The sequence below is a fragment of the Piliocolobus tephrosceles genome, chromosome 9 (assembly GCF_002776525.5).
Source record: "Piliocolobus tephrosceles isolate RC106 chromosome 9, ASM277652v3, whole genome shotgun sequence".
NCBI classification, from domain to species: domain Eukaryota; kingdom Metazoa; phylum Chordata; class Mammalia; order Primates; family Cercopithecidae; genus Piliocolobus; species Piliocolobus tephrosceles.
The window spans coordinates 3,931,413-3,943,912 of record NC_045442.1 but is presented as its reverse complement, the minus strand read 5'-3'; the positions used below and the strand labels follow the sequence as shown (position 1 = coordinate 3,943,912).

General features: G+C 50.9%; 1 protein-coding gene across 12 annotated transcripts in view; it reads right to left on the bottom strand.

The window, feature by feature from the left end:
- Nucleotides 1–12,500, bottom strand: part of EBF3 (EBF transcription factor 3) — a 128,632-nt gene that overhangs the window by 19,754 nt on the left and 96,378 nt on the right. For all 12 annotated transcript variants that reach the window (XM_031936147.1, XM_023224426.2, XM_031936152.1 and 9 more), the window contains one exon: nt 12,077–12,203. In XM_031936147.1, coding sequence (XP_031792007.1) covers nt 12,077–12,203 — 127 coding nt within the window. The remainder of the gene's footprint in view (nt 1–12,076; nt 12,204–12,500) is intronic.

The following is a 12,500-nucleotide window of genomic DNA, read 5'->3' as shown; positions in this document are numbered from 1 at the left end:
CTCCCACCCATGGGGCCCCCCGCTGCCAGCGGGGGATGGCTCAGACCTGCCTAGGGTCAGCCTGGGTTTCACACCAGTGACTCCAGAATCCCCCCAACCCACTCACTGCAGGGTATTTCTGTCGCAAAGTCTCTTAAGGTTGAGAAAAACACTTGACTTCTAATTGGAATTGGAGCCACCTCCTTCATATCGGGAATATTGTTCTGGAATTCACACAGCCCAACCGGGCCTCGTGCACAGGGACCAGCTTCCATTCACCACTGCCTGGCAGCGGATGGCGGCATTGTGATGTGACACCAGGCACAGAAAAGGGGACAGCTCATCTTCCTTGTACCAAAATAATACCCTTGCTGACAACTATTGGATTGCATTCAAACAATTCTGTTTACATACCTCAAAGAATATGTTGGATGATGGCTTTTATAGTCGTGTGGAAACTACATCTACCCAGCCCAGCCCTGCAGCTCGGAAAACTAAGGCACGTGGCCTCCTCACTTCTCCGTGGCTTTCGCCTCTGGGGACGGGCCTGAGGGAGACACAGGTACTTCCCAAGGCGGAGGCTCTGAGGTCGGGAAGTGGGTCCCAGCCATCCTACAACCCTCAAGCTCCCCAAGAAGGTTGTTCTAACGTTTTCAACCAAGTGGAGAAATGCCTGGAAACAAAAGGAAGAGACACCAGCCAGTAAAAGCCACCCTCAGCACAATAAAAAGATGTGTGCGATGGAATTCTAGATCCTTTTCCTTAAGAAAAGGGACATCAAGTGTCCCTCTGCTGCACGCCTCCCAGAGATGTTTTGCAGGGAGGAGAGAGATCTTAGGAACCAAGCGGGAAATCTAATGCTCTGTGGAGAACCCTCTGAGCAATGGATTTGCACACTTTAAACCAGCGGAAAATCTGCACACAGAGGTAAACAGAAAAAGGAGCTTGCAAAGTCCAAGCCCCTCCCAAGGTCAGGGGTGTCCCTGCCAGGGTTGAGGACAGAGGCAGCCCCGTTCTGTGCTCTGGGGTGGGCCACACCCTCATGGGGATGTTCCCAGCCACCCCATGTGCTTGTTCAGGCCTCTGCCCTCCCCATAGGAGGAAGGCCACCCAACAGGTCACCCTCGGCCACGTGCCTGCCCTACTCAGTGTGATGCCCACGGTAGGTGTTCAAGGTAATGAGTAATGCAGGCCTCTTGAAGACATCTGGCCAACACAGAAGGTATCACATTTTCTGTTTTGAAAAGCCAAAGTGAACATCACGTTCCTCGTATGTTCACCAAAAAATGTATTCACAAATGTTCCCGGCAGTGTTTTCCATAATATCCAAATGTTTGTCAGTGAATGAATGGATAAACAAAATATGGTATATCCATACAACGGAATAGTACTCAGCCATGTACAGGAGTGAAACCTTGATACCCGTTACAACAGGGATGAGCCTGGAAAACATGCAAAGTGAAACAAGCCAGACACAAAGAACTATATATATAACGTGTGACCCCATTTATAGGAAATATCTGGAACAGGCAGATCCATAGGGAAGGGAGGTAGAGTCATGGTTGCCAGGAGCTAGGGGAGGCCAGGAAAGGAAAACCCAAGGCACGGGCCACCCTCCACACTCACTTCTCCATGGCTCTCACTTCTGGGGACCGGGACAGATCCAGAGACAGACGTTCCCCAAGGGAAGGAGGAATGGGGCAACAGCTAGTGGACACGGGGTTCCCGTTAATGTGATGAAAACGTTTTTGAATTAGACTGATGGTTGCCAAACTTTGTGAATGTACAAAAAGCCACTTAATTGTATACTTTGGGTGAATTCTATGATACGTGAATTATATGTGAACAAAAAACAGTGTTTTTAGTGAAAGTAACGTTCCTCATCTGAATTAGATGTGCCAGCTCTGTCTACACTAAGGAAACATCTTCCAGGGCCGGAGTGCTGTTTAGAATAAAGGTGTGTCCAGTACCTGTGTAAAAGCACAGGGCCCGCACAGGGGTGAACAAGACAGAGCCCAGCTGTGGGGGAAGGGCCTGGTGTGGGGAATCTATTCCCATTCAGGGAGTGTAACTTGATTTCCCAACATTATTACCCTTTTCAATCTCCATGGAGGCATTTTTAACTCCTGGTTTTTCAGGCTGCATAAAGAAAAGGAATGTTCTAAGGCAGAGAGGCTTTAAAGACATCACCAAGATTAACGTAAACACTGGAATTCCCAAAAGCACAGCCCCTGAACACAGCATGCTAGATTGCGTGTCTCCTGTAAAATGTCCTATTTCCACATGGGGTTCCCAAATGCCAAGATATACTGGGACCAGAAGGCCATCATGTCCTCATCTGACCTCCTTCTTGCCACAGCAGCCCCCAATGCAGCCCTGGCCTGCCCCACTCACAGCCCCATGCCCAGCTGGCGCTCCTTGGCCTGGAAATCCTCAACCCCTACTGCTCAACCTCCAGGGGTACAGCCTCCACGGCCCCCTCCCCACCACCTCCCCAAGGCGCCCTTCCTCTCAAATCCACCAGTGCCCCGTCTGCTTCTCTTGTCATCAGATGGAGCGCCTTCTTCATTCTGACTATTTTATTAACTTTTCCATGTCCTGCTTCATTCCCACAAGACCTCGAGTCAGTGTGATGGCAAATGTGGCTTCTGCACCAAGCACGTGCCAATGGCCATCCAGATACCAGGCCCCAGGCTGCCAGGATGGAGACCATCACTTCCCTTGGCAAGGGACCCACTGCCGAATGGGCAGGTATGTCACCCCACCTGATACCCTAACCATGAGCGTCTATGAGAACCGACAGCTTCCCCATCTCTCAGTATCACCTGCTGTGTCCAGGTGGGTGAACACTGGGAGCCAGGGGCAGATTCCAAACCATGTTGACAGTAAGTTTCCACAGCATGGCACACCTTTATGTAAGATACCGTGTTCACACCATGCTCGTCCAATAGATCATTCCCGCCAGTTGGCATTTTGCAGGTACGCAGGAAAGGAGAATCGCCGATGCTGGTGGAATCTGGGGTGGGGAGGAAGGGGAGCAGTCCCCTGGCGAACACGGAGCGCGGGCACGTGGCAGGTGTTCACTATCATGGTGCCACAGCAAAGCCAGGCCATGGCCTGGAACTCAGTCCTTGGGGTTGTACACACCAAATGCCAGCTTCCCTGGGCAAGGGGCATGTGAAGCTGCAGCCCAATACCCTGTGTGGTGTCTGCCAGTGGCATGTTTCTCTCCCTTACAGGGTTTTAAGACTCAGTGGACTTCTGAAATAATCACCACCCTAGCCTATGGCCTGTTTGGTCTTTAGTTTGGGACAGGCCACGGCCTGATGCCAAGCACGTGGTAAAGCAATCTCGATGCCACCCGTCCTGAAGGCTCTCCATTGTAAAAGCCCTGGAGAAGCCACTGCCCTCAGCTTGGTGCCTGTTTGGAAGCTCAGTGCCCGCAGGCCTAAAGCTTGCATGGGATGTTTCCGCAGTGTGAGCACGTTCCTTAGGAAAACACCAAGTGGGTCTTCCGAACTAGGGCTAGAAGGGATGGCCATCAACAAGCATCTGACTGACCCCAGCCTGGGTGCCCGGGGCTGAGACAAGAAGGGCCAGCGGGGAGATTCCCAGCCAAGGGCCTCCTCTAGAGAAGACAAGGAGGTAAAAAGATGGAGAAAAACCTGGCAGAATCCACCCTCCCCAATCCGACCCCCTGGGTTTCCTGACTTCAGGCTTTCTCAGATGCCTGAAGCACGGGTCCAGGCCTCAGAGGCTCTGGGGCTCCCTGTGCCAGGCTGTAAGCTTTCTATCTGGGAAGACGTAGAAAGGGCTATCTCAAGAGTGCAGGGAGAAGGTGGTATCCAGAGAGGAGAGGAAGCAAAGAATGACCCCAGCCACGCAGCACCTCTAAGAAACTTCCCTCCAAAGATGATTTGCACCAATGCTGACAAAATCTGCCATGGTCTCCTATCTCAAAGGGAGCTTCTCTATTTGAAATTTCGCACGCTCCATAATGACCCTTTGAGAGTGTGTGCCCCTCCGCATACACTCAGGTTCCTTGTGAAGTCAAGTCACTCCATGTGCTCATGAGAAGCATTTGAAAACTTCTATTTTGCCTTTTAGTGTAGCAAACAGTCCACATCACTGACGGACAGCCTTCTATTTCTTGTTGTAGCTTTATTTTAAAACCACTGTAAAAGACGAAAGTTACGTTTTACTCATTTTACTTTTTTTTTTTTTTTTTTTTTTTTTTTTTGAGATGAGGTTTCACTCTATCTTGCCCAGGCTGGAGTGCAGTGGCACAATCTCGGCTCACTGCAGCCTCTGCCTCCTAGGTTCAAGAAATTCTCCTGTCTCAACCTCCCAAGTAGTTGGGACTACAGGCATGCACCACCACACCTGGCTAATTTCTTTGTATTTTTAGTAGAGATGGGGTTTTACCATGTTGGCCAGGCTGGTCCTGAACTCCTGACCTCAGGTGAGCCACCTGCCTCAGCCTCCCAAAGTGCTGGGATTACAGGCATAAGCCACCATGCCCAGCCTCATTTTGCATTTTCTACAACAAATTAAAAAGGCCCAAGTGGTTGAAATGATAGTTTTGGAAAAGCACCTTTTTCTCAGGCCAGGCTTTTGTAATCCAAGCCTTAGCCTAGAGCCACTGTGCACAGACAGGTCTCAGGACCCTCCAAAAACAGCCTCACGTGAAACTACGAGCAGCCGGGTCCCAGCACTGTCACTGACTCAGCTGGCCGGGCACACGCCGGAGCGACACATACTCTATCGATTCCAGCCATGGGCTGCTAGCATTGGGCCCGATGTCCAGCCATGGCGATTTGGTGGGAGGGAGCTTGAGGCACTGGTAACTTATAAGCCAGAAAGAGAAACGTTTAGAGGCAGCATTTAGTTCTTGTTCCTATTCTTCTGGGACAACAGAGTGATCTATGTCATCTCCTCTTTGGTGCTGAAAGAACCGCACACTTCGGTTTCAGGTCCTCTACCAACACGTTTGTGCTGACGTCTCCCTTGGTCTTCAGAGTTTAACCTGCGGGAGTTGTGGCCGGAGTGATCTGTGGTATTTAATTTTACATCGTATTATCCCCGCTTTATTCTGCACTTCAGGTGATCACACTTATTTTGTTCTAAATGGTCTGTTGCCCTCTTCTTCCACAGTCCCGAACCGTCTCCCGGACCCACTCCAAGCTGTTTTCAGAAGCACGTCCTCCTCATTCAGAAACTCAAAAGTCCACAGCATGACCCGCTCTACCCCCGACTCTCCTCCCTGCAGCCCCGAGAAGGGCCACCGCAAGGTGGGTGAGGAGCGGGGCCAGAGGACCCACCTACTCAGGGGGCTTAACAGGAAGAGGGCCGGGCCCGCCTCTGCCGTCCTCAACCCGACAATTGCCAAGTGAAACCCGGATGACCCTTTTGTCCTTTGGGGAAGACGAATGGCCATCTCCTCTCTGCTACATTTTGTCAGGTTTGGTGCTGAAGAGTCAATACCTTCACCTTGACATGGAAACTTTGTGATTTATCAGCTCGTTTCTCCTCCTGGGTTAGTGTGGCCCCGAGGAGAGCAGCCAATCGGGGTGCAGGGTGCAGACTTGGTCACAGCCACTTGGAAACCGACCAAAGCCCCCTCGGATGACAGACAAATGTGTCTTGTTAGCAACAGCCCAAAAGCGCTTGACTTGTACTAATAACAAAAAGGCCATGCTGGTCACCGTGGGTCTAAAGACGAAGCACCCTGTCACCAGCCTGGTTGGGAAATTAGCAAATAATGTTCTTTTCCTTGATAAATGGGTGACAGCTCCCTCTCACCAATCATTTTTAACATTTTGATGCATGCCTATGATCCCACTGGAGGAGCAGAAAAGTTTACTGGCCCTCAATTTTCAGATGATGAATGGAACTCTCTAAATGTGCGATTTCTGTATGAGGTATAGTTCATTTTAAGCAATTCTAGTAAATGGGTGTCACTGATTAGGACAAATAGTCTACTTGTGCAATAGCACAAACGGTGTGTCTCATTCTCCTGGCCTCCTTCGAGACGGGAAAGAGAGGGGACAGCAGTGACCCTGGAAGCCGTCCTGGCCCCACTCTTCAAAGGGCCGTGTTATTGAATCTCACCCCAGCACCCACTTAGCATGCTGGCAGTTTAATTGATCATGGTTTGGGTTGACGCTACGATGTAGCAGTGGGGAGGACAGCGGTGGGAGCCTGCCCTCCTTCCCTTCCTTTGTGGCTCTGCCTAAGGGGCCCTGAGGATGCTTGAAATGACCCCAGTGATGGCAGTCGGCCTCACTCCCAGGGGAAGGGGCTGAGGCACGGATGCACGCCACTCCAGTTGATGTGGAAAAAAAAAAATCACTCTTTGCCATCCATATTTAAACAAAGGACAAAAGCTAAAGTGGTGTCAGGAGAAGTTGTGTTGTTGGAATCACGCATTATCTTGTGATTATCCCAACTCTGGACAGGTCCACAGTCAGCCTGAGCTGAAAACACAGACCCAAGCTATTCTCTGATAGAACCAACTTGATAGAAAAGCAAAGGTGCTTGGAGGGTGTCTATTCTCGGGGGGCTCACTAGGGGTGATGGGGGGACGCAGACGTCCTTGGACACCATTGATGGTGGGTTTGAAGCAGGACAGCCAGTGTGGCTGCAGGAGGGCCTGCTGCAGACAGGAACAGTCAGTCAGTCACGGGGATGATGAGAGTCACCCACAGAATTGAGCCAAAGAGTCCCCAGACTCCAGGACCCATGAGGAAAGCATGTGGTTTACATGGAAGGAAGGCGTTAGCATTTAGTTGAGCATAGTAAAAATAGTATGATTTGTGGGCGGCAATTAAGCATCATTTGCTCTGTGCATCCAAGTAATTTGTTTGAGGAGCACCGGCCTGGGAGACAGTAAGCCGGGGCTGGCGTGGTCGAAGGGCACAATTGACTCCGTGGTGCTAACAGGACTGCCTCTCAACACACACAAAAGATCTTTAACACACTTCAGAACCATGAGTGCTTTCACGAGGGGAATGAAGTGGGGCTAAATTGTGGACACCTGCCAGGAGACGGGGGAAACCCTCACCCAGGGCCAGGACAGCCCTGGAGGACACAGCGTTGCCCCTTGATGCACTGCCAGTTTTAAGGTACATATGACTTAAAAAAAAGAAGAAGAAAAGTAAACCATAAATACTGTATCAGAAAGAAAAGAAACTGTTAGCAATTACTGGTTGAGTAACGATTTCATAAGCCTGAAGCTGAATGAATGTCCTTGTGCAGAAAATAATCGCTTTTATGTTCCCATCTAGTAACTGCATCCCGGGGCTGGGAGCAGTCCAGGTATTCGGCCGTCAAGAGCTCCCTGTGTCCACTTTGGATGTGGTTGCTATCGACTGCCAATATCTTGTTTAGTAACTGGGTTCGGTCTGTCGCAGACAACATGTTGGCTCCCAGTAATTTGTGATAATTTCTTTAATTGAGCAAAAGAAATCTCTAAAATGAGGGTGGGTCAATCAACCATCCGGGTGCAAGAAACCAAGAGTAAGAAACACAGACCCAGCCACCTCCCCAGTGTCCCGTGAATGATGCTGGAAGTCAAGCCGCCACTCCCAACTGGCCTCAGTGCTTTTGTTTAATAGGAAACCATTCTGCCAAATGGACATTGTTAGAAAACAGTAACACACGCATTTCTGCCACAATGCTTCACACTTGAAAACGTGTCTATGAAAGTAGTTTCCTCAGTAACATAATTTCAATTAGATGCATACAAATTCCAATCTGTCTTAATCAAATAACACTGTAATGCTTATATTCTAATTAAAAAATAATTTCTTTTATTACTCTTAACCATTTGATGCGTTTCTGTGGGTGGAATTATACTTTGTGTGTATACTGCGAGTTTCTCAGGTAGGACATTCTGGGACTATTTTAATTATTATTAAACAAGCAAATGGTACACTATTAGACAAATATTAAAACAAGCATTGCACTCAGTTATTAATTTGCACTATTCACTTTTAAATGCAGCAAATATCTCATTAATTTAATTTTAGGTGCCCACCAGTTTATATTGCATTTTACAGTCTAGAAGGCAATTTACTATTAACTGGCAATTACATACAGAGTGATTGTTAATTCTGCTCCTAAGTGCTAGCCGCTTGAAAATTGTTCTCTCTCTCTAATTTTTGACCTTCTTACAACAGGGTGAGACACATGGGAATACAAAGAACCAGTATGGAGGCGCTGGACATGTCATTTGTGACTCATTCTTTTAATTCACCGTGCTAATCAACTGAACCGCCACAGCCTCCCAAGGTAATTGTGTCTTTATAGGAGTTGAAAGAGGCAGGCAAAAGGGCCTGGATGGATGGGGCCTGGCCTGCCTTCCCCTTCCCACTCGGGGTTGACTAATAGGGTCTGGTTCAGAAAAATCTGGTGTTTCTCAGATCACTGTAAACAGATCATTGAGGCCTTTTGCAAAGTCCCTCCCAGCCTCTGGCGGGCAGCCCCTCCTCTGAGCATAGGTTCATTAGTCCTCCGCCTGGCGGCCCCAGCCGGCCTCACGCGGGGAAGGTTAAATGTGAGGGTGTCCCGGCAGCCTCCGGGGCTGGGGGACACTGATGGGAACCAGACGCCCAGGGGACGGTGCCTATGTCGTGACATGCAAAGGGGCTGGCTCAGTTTTCAGCGGGGGAGTGCAATTCCCGGTGATTACCTCATTGTCCCCATCAATTTTGGGGCAATGCAAATCAGACAGAAGCTTCCAGGTCAGACAGGTCATGACCCCACCTTTCCTCTGCTCCCCAGCCTGTAGAGCCTGTATCCCTTACATCACCTTTGAAATGGATATTCCTGTTAATGACTGGGGTGTAGGGGAGCCAACAGGTTAACCTCCAGCCAAGAAAGGCTGGGCTGTGGCAGAGCGTCACCAAACACCCACTCACGGGAGCATGTCTCGATGGAGGAAATCCCTGAAGCTTTGGGCAGCCAGGACCCTGAGCTTGTGCCCGAGAAGCCCAGTCAGCCCCAGAGGGGGCACAATATGGGCTGTAGATATAGAAGGTAGGCACCTGGACAGGCTGGGTCAGGGCTGGAACTAAGGTGTCCACTGGTCCTTTAGTAGGAGGATATGAGACCTGGAGAGGATATCCCTGGCCAAGGAAGGCATCCTACCTGGCTGGAGGGCAACAGGAACAGGCTGCAGACAGCAGAGAGCTGCCCCCTCCCCGCACCAGCCCCAGAGCAGCAAGAGCTGGGCCCTGCCATGCTGGGAATTGAGGGAACGCTGACATTGCAGGCTCTGCCACACCATGTGATACCTGCCAGCCAGTGACAGGCAGCTCCTCCCACCCTACACATCCGCGTCTGTCTACAAATGCACAGCCCAAGGCCTTTCTCTACAGCGCTGGGGACAGAATCCCCAGGAGACAGCAGGCGAAGTGCAAAGAAAGGACTGGACCTTTCCGCGATCTTCTTTCTAACAATAGCTGTGCAGACTTCCCCACCAAAAAGCCCACGTATGCAAAGATCTGAACTCATGAAAGGATCCACTGAAGGCATCCACTAAAGCGTTCATCCGGGATGGGCTGACAGTCCAGTTTGAGAACAGGGGGCTTATTCATTCACTTTTGTGCGGAGGCAGTCAGTCTTGCCACATGCAAACACACATCACTTTCGTGTCACAAACCAGGACCCCGCAGCAGACACAGGCACCTACACGGGAGCCCACCCCTGGCATGTGCCCGCTGAAGCTCAGGTGCTGCTCCATGGCTCACAAGCAATAATCAATATCTGCTTTCCTAAGGAGCTCAGGACTCGAGCAGGATCCCACAGAACCCAGCAGAAGTTCACCCTCAGTGACCTTCCACAGGAAGGACCATTTATGCCACGTGTTAGACACTATACATAAGTCTTCCCTGATCCTTACCCAAACCTTGCCAGGTAGAGCAGAGGAGAAATTGAGACCACAAGAGTAAGCATATGCCCAGGTCCCAGTCTGTCTGCAAACACCAGGTCTCTGCACAGGGCCTGCAGCCTCTACAGCCAGATGAGCCAAGGGACTCAGGGGCTTGTGGTACACATACCAACAGTTTGCATGAGGAAGCATGTGGAAATGTGCACTGTGTGGCTTCAGCGCACACACGAGAACAGCCCTACGGCAAGGTGCCAGAAACGACCCCCGGCCCACAGCGGGATTCTGATGTCTCACCTCTCCCAGGTACCTGGGGCCTACAGACGCTGCACTTTATTGCACAGCAAAAGTTCTTATTTGTTGAAGTGTATATAAGTGTTTAAAAGGTGCCCCAATTTTTAGAACCCCATTGTGACATGTCTTTATTTTTTAAAACACTGGGATTCCAAAACCTGGAGGAGCGACCCTCTCTCCATCTCAGAGTCTTACATGCAGGCCAAGAGGTGTCCGCACATCAGCTCTTTGCTAGGCCCACCTCCCCTGTGGTCTTCTGGCAGCTCCTGGGCGCCTGGTCCTGTGTGTGCTGGTCCCACAGAACGTGGCCTCTAGTGTGGGGCAAGCACTGCCTCTCCCACCCTAACCGCATGGAGAGTGCTGAGCTGTCGACTGGACGCCTCTGGGACAGCAGCCCTGGCCCACCACCAAGACCCGTCCAGGCACACCCTGGGGTGACGCTGGGCCTGATGTACAGTGGGCAGCGGCAGGATGTATATCTTGCCTTTCTTGCTCACTCAGTCCTTCCTAAGAAGGGAAGAGGCTGAGGGATGTCTATTGCCTCTTTAAACCTTCTGAAAGCAGAGGGGGCTTAGCACCCTCCAGGTCACCCACTCTCTGGACAGAGGAGAGGACTGTCCCCCAGTGGGCGTCTTTCAGATGGTGATGGCAGGAGTTGAAGCCCCATCCCCTAGTCCAGGTTCCTGCTGTGGCCCTCACGGCCACCCCAGGACACCAGGCCACAGTCACCCAGCCACTGCACAAGCAGGTCAAGGCCACAGATAGTAAGTATTCATCTCGTTCACTGTCACCGGGTTGAGCAGGCACTGTCCATCATTAAAAACATCTCTCAAATATCACAGCATTTGGAGTTGGCTAAGATTAGAAATCAAAATGCAAACATGCCTTAAGTTGAAGTGAGTTGTTTGTTTTGAGACAGGGTCTTGCTCTGTCACCCAGGCTGGAGACCAGTGGTGCAATCAAGGTTCACTGCAGCCTTGACCTCCCGGGTTCAGGTGATCTTCCCACCTCACCATCCTGAGTAGCTAGCACCACAGGCATACACCACCATGCCCCACTAATTTTTAAATTTTGGTAGAGACAGGGTTTTGCCGTGTTGCCCAGGCTGGTCTTGAACTCCTGGACTCAAGTGATTCTCCCGCCTCTCAAAGTGCTGGGATCACAGCTGTGAGCCAACATGCCCAGCCAACTGGAAGTTTATTTACGGCATTTCTCAACAGCAATCCTGAACAAGTGGTGCTAATTCAGCCCTTGCATGGACAAAGCATCGTATAGAACAACTGTAAGACAGCAAGCATGTGGAACTGCATAGGCCACACTTCCTGCTGCCAGGAGTCTGTCCCGCACCCTCAGAGAATACAGATCTCCTTTAGGAAGCAGTGTCATGTAGGGTTCAAGACCCCCGGCTGGAGCAAGAAAGACCGGGTTTACATGGGCCTTGCATTTACTGGGGGTGTGGCCTGTGCACTGACTTCATCACCTTCCTGAGCCTCAGTGTGTGCAGCAGAACAGCAGTGACACCACGGGGCAGAGGCATGGAGACCAGTGGACACGCGGCCCCTAGCCCCATGTGGAGCCAGGCACATGGGCAGCTGCCCCAGTGGTAGCTGGCGACTGTTGTTCCTAATGACTCCCCCCAGCCACTTTGTTTACAGGTGAGGAGCCTCACAAACAGAGAGAGGTACCGAAGCTCACACAGCCACCGGGACTGTCCCATCCACGGCGTCATACGCCATCTCAAAGATGTGGAAACCACACACCCAGCTAAGCCCAACCCACAGGCCAAGGGAGCTTCGCCCGTCTTCCCACAGACCCCTGCCCTCTCTGTACAGTCCTCCCGTGCCCTCACGAGCACCTCCTGGTGGGGAGGAGGCCTCTACCGCTTTCCCACAGAAGCTGGAGCTATGAACTCACCGGTGTAGACAAAGCGCCCAGGAGCACCTTTGCAGAACTGCTTGGATTTGTAGGAGAGGGTCACTTCGACGACGCCAGGAATGTGCCTCGGCGGGGTCTGGACTCGGATGGCATGGGGAGTTATCAGCTACAAAAACCACACAGTGAACAGGCGCTCAGCGGCGCTGGCCGTGAGAGGCGGACACTTGCCAGTTGGATATAATTACCAAAATGAGCACAAATTGGACCATCGTCTTGGAATGCCCCCTCCTAGCTGTCACCCAGAGTCTTGGGACCTACAGTGTTTTTTAAGAAAAATATCTGCAAATGATCCCAGGTTTTAGTTTGCAGGAAAGGCCACAGGGCATCATTCATATGAAAATTGCCACCATATGTCTCCTTAAACCTGCTTCTGGTAATTCTAGCACTAATTGTTCCAGTGGAC